Below are 5,880 nucleotides of genomic sequence, written 5' to 3'. Positions count from 1 at the left end.
TACTTCCCTTGAGGTTTAACCAAACTAGTAATCAATCTCTGTGATTTGATCAAATTACACTATCTTCATCCATGCTTCAGTTACTAAGGGGCTGAAGTGATAAAAGTATCCTTATTATTCTTTTCAAACTTAACTATCGAATTAGAAATTGATGGCCACTTAAACGAGGAAAGGAGGGATCTAAAAATTAATAATAGCAATAAAATCTTCCATTCCCTCGTTAAATAAAAGTTTGAATAATTATATGTTAAGATTAAGAAAATGGCAAAGGAAACAGCCAAAGGTAGAAATAGAAGAAAAGAAATCGACCTAGGGGTATTTTAGGGCTTTCATTGTATAAATTTGCTGATATCACTCAAAATAAATGTTTGATAGTAAATTAAGTGACGGCAGGGGTGAATACGTTACAACTTTGGGATTTGACGTTTTGTTTTGTAATTTGGGCAAACTATGGAGCCTCATCACTAGTTTGCCCGAATTTCAAAAAAGTAAATGTAATTATTAATCCAAAAAAATTTCTGTAACCGCGGCCCAAGATTGAAAAGATGCTACTGTATTATTAACCAAATTTATCTTAAAAGACCAATTCCCTTGGTTAAGTAATAAGTGTCAACTATCAAATTAAAACATCTATTCTTTTTTTCATATATATAGAAAAGGTCATTTTATTCAAACAAATCTGCACTAATTGCAGGGAATACATCAAACAAACATGACACAAATACATATAGATCTGAAATTAATAAATATAACAAATCTAAGAAAAAATATAAATAAAGATAGCATTGATGTTCCTATATTTCTTCCATTCGGATGAATCACTGTAGCCGAATACATCAGTGCATGTTTGCTGACAATCAAATCTGATTAAAACTTATTCAAGTCCAAAGAGAAATTCAAATCTGACAATAACGAAGAAATTGCAGATCTAAGAAACTAGATTCTAGATCTACAAAATCTCAAATTTCACAAAGATAAAACTTAAAAAACTCTCACAAGGAAAAACACAAAAGAGAATTAAAACATCTATTCTCCACGTCATGATTTCTATACTTTTCTTAGGCCCTATTTGATAACGTAACTCAGTACTTAAATTTAATGGATTCATATCTTAATATATTCAGACGAGTTTGATAATAAAAAATTGAACATCTGAATTAATTAAGTGGCACTGAATTTTCTAGGCAAAACTTGCTTCCAAAAATAAGTGATAAGTTATTCACTTATCATTAAATATCATATACACTCAAGTGTATTTGATTTAATATTTAACAATTCAATAACTTAATGGAAACAGAATTCAGATTTTACATTTCAATTTTCAAACTTTAATTTTATCAAACACACCCTTAATTACATATTACCTAGTTTGATTGTGTAACTAATTGATAGTACAAGGAAAAGACAAATCATGAAGAGTCATTAAATTTGCCAGATGACAGCAATAGCGGCCAAGAATACTCATTTGGATATTCAGTTAGATGGGTTTCCAGTTGATCCAGGGCTTAGGAACAATCTTGTTGATTAACATCTTAATGTTCATGATGGAGTAAAAAGATTCTATCTAGGAAAAGAACACAATTGTTCAATCACTTTTAAGTTAAGTGGTCCAAGTACAATTTTAAGAGAGTTTACCAGATTTAACTCTTTTTCATAAGGGGGATGATACATACTTTTGTGGTGAACCTATGCATGTTTAAGTTTCTCTCTTACAACAAAATAAAGTTTTTATTATCATGCTTATCAAAAAAATTAATCAAAAGCTTTTACCCATTTTATGAATTTATAAAGTTCCACCGCCATCATTGAATATTATCTGTTGTCAATGAATACAGGAGAATCTAGTAAATGAAAGAAAATGAATTAAAATAAAGTGCAATGTATCAACGAGAATCTACAGCCAAAGTTCAAAAGGCCAAGAGTGCAAGCATTATCAAGGTTGACTGTATCATATAAAATTTTGAATGGAATCTAGTTGGAGGCTTGCTTCTAAATTTTTTAATCTTTAGCAATTTTTAAAGTTCAATATTGGTTTTCTTTAGGTAGGAAAATCTTTTAATAAAAAATATAAATAACTACTTCTGGTTGTACAACTAAACAAAAAATTGAAAGGACTCATTTGAGGTTTCCTCAATAATTGAGATTCCTCTAAAGATTAGATCATGAAAAGATTGAAATGTGCAATGCTTATGGATGATTCTTTAATATATCCAATGATGTAGCTTCTGAACTTAAACTAGTATTTGTTTGCATCTGATTCTTTCTTTTCAATTTAAAGGAACAAAGGGAAGAAATGAAGGGAGAATGGAACCTCTAGTGAGCCAATGCACAAAATATCCTAATAACTCATTTGCTTATGATTTTCAACCTGAAAATAATGGAAGGCACATAACAATAAATTTTAAAGGATAGCAAAATCTAAATATTTGTGAAGCAAAATTGTGTACTGTTTTAGCAATTCAATGGTTAATTACCAATGGCTAGTTACATGTGTTTAATACCTTTTGAAAGGAAGCAAAAAACCAAAAAGATCATTAAAAAAAAAATCCATCTATATCCAATGTGTTTACAGTTTACCACCTCCCACCAAAAATTCTGATACAAACAGTTTTACACTTCTGAGCACTTTGTTGGGGCATATCCCAGCCTTGACTGTCTTGTATCATACAAGATATGAAAATTTTGTTGTTGATAGTTTCCAAGAATTGAAAGAGAAGAGGTTGGAGTCCCCAATATTGCCAAACAAACAACTTCCTCTGGTTCAAGCTTGATAAAATAGTTCTCCTGTGGGAAATTCCACACTGCACCATCACCAAATATGATCCCAAATGATGGCAGCTCTAGCTTCTCCACCCCTGAGACATTGTAGCAAGGAAACAATATTGGAAAATCTTCAACAATTGGGTAGTTTTTCACCTTCTTCATGAATGCTTCCTTTATAATCTTGTAAGCTGGATCAGCAAAATAGCTCAGTGTTGTACCAGAATCAATGATTGTTCCACCAGCACCTTCTGAGCTTAAATTCCAGGTTCCTTCCGGTATATTCAGAACCTCACCCCCCACCAAAAGCGACTTGATTTGAACGTAATAAAATGTATCAACTGGATTATTTTCTTTGCCAGCAGAAACCAATGTGGTGAAGTTCAATCCAGGATGGCTCAAGAGATCTTTATCTTCGCCGAAAATCAGCTTGCTGCTGACACTAGCATTGCTGTTTCTATCCACAAGGCAATATGAAAAGGAATGGCCATATAATGATTGAAGTTGGGAGGAAAAAGAAAGAGGCCCTCTCCCAAGGCCTAATAATCCAGCAGCACCATGAAACAGTCCTCTGTTCCAATGACCACAGCCAAACATCACATTTTCAACAGTTTTGAATTCTGACTTTCCTGAAGGATTTGTGAGATTAACTGTGAAGGTTTCTAGCGCAAAATCCCCCGTTGTATTCGAGCTGTCTCCATACCAATAGAAATAAGGACATGTTTGATTCTCGGACTTGCAAGGTTGTGGAGGATCAGGAGATGAAACCAGGTGACATCTAGGATCATGGCAGCTTATATTTCTGAAAGTACTAGAATCCTTAGGATCATAAAAGGGTCCATTTTGCTCAAAACAGTCATAACATGGAACACATTGAATCCAATTAAGATCACTTCCAGTATCAAGAATCAAAGAATAATGCTTTGGAGGTGTACCCACAAAAACATCCATGAAATATTCTCCTGAACCAAGACTCACCCCTGAAGCAAGAGTTGCCATGAGTTGGCCGGAAAGTTGAGAACTCTGAGGCTCCGGCGAAGCTGCCAGAGCTATTAAAGACCTCCTATAATGATTTTGTGATTGTCTAGCAACTTTCTTCAGCCTAGAAATGGTGTTTTGATTCTTCTTCTCCACAATCCTTGTATGAAGAGTCTGAATTCTAACCAAGTCCCTTGTCGTTGACTCCAGAACTGAGTCTTTTCCCTTGGCTTCTTTGCCTCCTGATCTGCGTTTCAGATGAAGTTTGACTGTGGGTTTATGCTGATTTCCCAAATTTCTTGCATCATCATCATCATCATCATCTTCTTCTTCTTCTTCTTCTTCTTCATTGTAGAAATTCTTATCTGTGGCTACTGCATCCATGGTTGCTTTCTTTGTTGTTGCAAAGTTGCAACCAGTATTTGCTGAAGACGAGACGGCATTGAAGCTTGAATGATCAGGCAATTCTATGCCAGCCAGATGAGAGACATTTGCTTTCAGATTCTTCAGACTAAGAATCCCTCCACGTCCGGTGGCTACAAAACCACAGGAAAACAAGTAAACAAATACCAAACCAACCAAGAAATTCATGTGTAAGTAGTCTTCCTCTTTCCTTCTGCTCTTCTGCCTCAAACCAAGAGAATTTGACAAAATCTCCAAAAGGGATATCAAGTTTTGTTGTTTCAGGTACAAAGACACCAATCAAAAACAATAACAATCCAAATTCTATGAAATGAAATGGCTCTTGAATTGTTAAGCTGCAGAAGATGTTAAAAAAAATGGCTGAAAAATAATTGATTGGTTTCGAGAGTAGTATCAGCTCTGGCAATGGAAAAGAGGTAAGATATAGAAACTCAGAGTATATTTTACAGAGCTATATAAGCTCTTCTAAAGAAGAGAGTTGGATCATAAGAGAAGGAAAACTAGAAGGAAGATGTAATTTTGTGAGGAAGGAGAAAAAATGAACACGAAGAAATTTTGGGCATGGGGTAAAGAACGGGGGCATCTGTGGAATTTTAGGAAGACTGGATGTTTGAATTGGACTTTGAAAATCCGCTGGCTTTTCAGTTGGCCAATGCTTCTTTACGCGGTTTCAAGAAAGTGCGGCCAGTTCCCATTATTGGTTTCCTAAATTGATTGGTACCTCTTGCAGTATACAATATATAATTTGGCAAATATTATAGGGTTAAAAAAATTACTTTAATGTCATTAATCCAATTTAATAGTGAGTCAACTTTGTTTGGGTTTGCCACTATTTCACATACAAGTTTTTCAAATACAAGTTTATAGCAACATATTTGAAAAAATCTCCAAAAATACTTCAAAAATTCAAGTACACATAAGATCAAATACAACTGATAAAAACAAAAAAATAAAATAAAATAAAACCCTACCACTTTCTTCTTCTTCCACTCATCACCACCATCCCTCCCCCCTTCCTCCTTCACACAACCACCACCACCCCTCACCTATCCCTTCTCTTTCCTTCCCTTTCCTCAACGTTCTTTTCTCTTCCTCCCTCTTCCTCTCCCTCCCCCTACTTGCTCCTTTCTCCTCTTCCCTTTTCTTTTCCTCTCCCCTTTCCTTTCTTTCCCCGCAACCCTCCTCCCCTCCCATCCCCCTCTTCTAATCGTGATAGGGGAGAAAGAGGGAGAAGGAGGAGTAGGAAAGGGAGGAAAAGAAAGAGGGAAAAGAGAGGAGGAGGGAGGAGAGAGTGGTGGAGGAGGAGAGGGGCGGTGGGATTGGTGGTATGTAGTTGTGGTAAAAAATTTTATAAATATTTCAGTAAAATTTTAAGTTTAAAAATTACCTTAAAATACATCTTCTGATATACAAAGCTACAACAAAATTTTTTAAAACACTCTTAAAATACCTAATGCATACGGACCAATTAGGTCTCAGGTGCATACACAGATGTACCTGTATTTCCAGCATTTCCCTCAATTTGAGGACATACGTGAACAAACTCTGTCAAGAAGGCCAAATAGGAGACTTTGAACGAATTTAACATCTATTCTTTCTTTCCTCTGCCGTGTCAATTTCTAATTCTGTTGGATCAATTATCAAAGTTCATGTGTAGACTTACTTCCTATGTTGATTTTTTCTGGATGAGCTTGAATTAAATAACTCATCATTCCAAGT

General features: G+C 34.9%; 1 protein-coding gene across 1 annotated transcript; it reads right to left on the bottom strand.

Moving 5' to 3' along the window:
• Positions 1–2,425: 2,425 nt before the first annotated feature.
• LOC113743733 (aspartyl protease family protein 2-like) lies at positions 2,426–5,056 on the bottom strand. The gene has a single exon (XM_027271813.2). The coding sequence runs from the start codon at positions 4,327–4,329 to the stop codon at positions 2,611–2,613; it is 1,719 nt and encodes a 572-aa protein (XP_027127614.1). The 5' UTR covers positions 4,330–5,056; the 3' UTR covers positions 2,426–2,610.
• Between the last annotated feature and the right edge of the window lie 824 nt (positions 5,057–5,880).

This window comes from Coffea arabica, chromosome 5e, assembly GCF_036785885.1.
Source record: "Coffea arabica cultivar ET-39 chromosome 5e, Coffea Arabica ET-39 HiFi, whole genome shotgun sequence".
Lineage (NCBI taxonomy): Eukaryota > Viridiplantae > Streptophyta > Magnoliopsida > Gentianales > Rubiaceae > Coffea > Coffea arabica.
The sequence above is the reverse complement of the archived record's forward strand: the minus strand, read 5'-3'. Positions and strand labels throughout refer to the sequence as shown.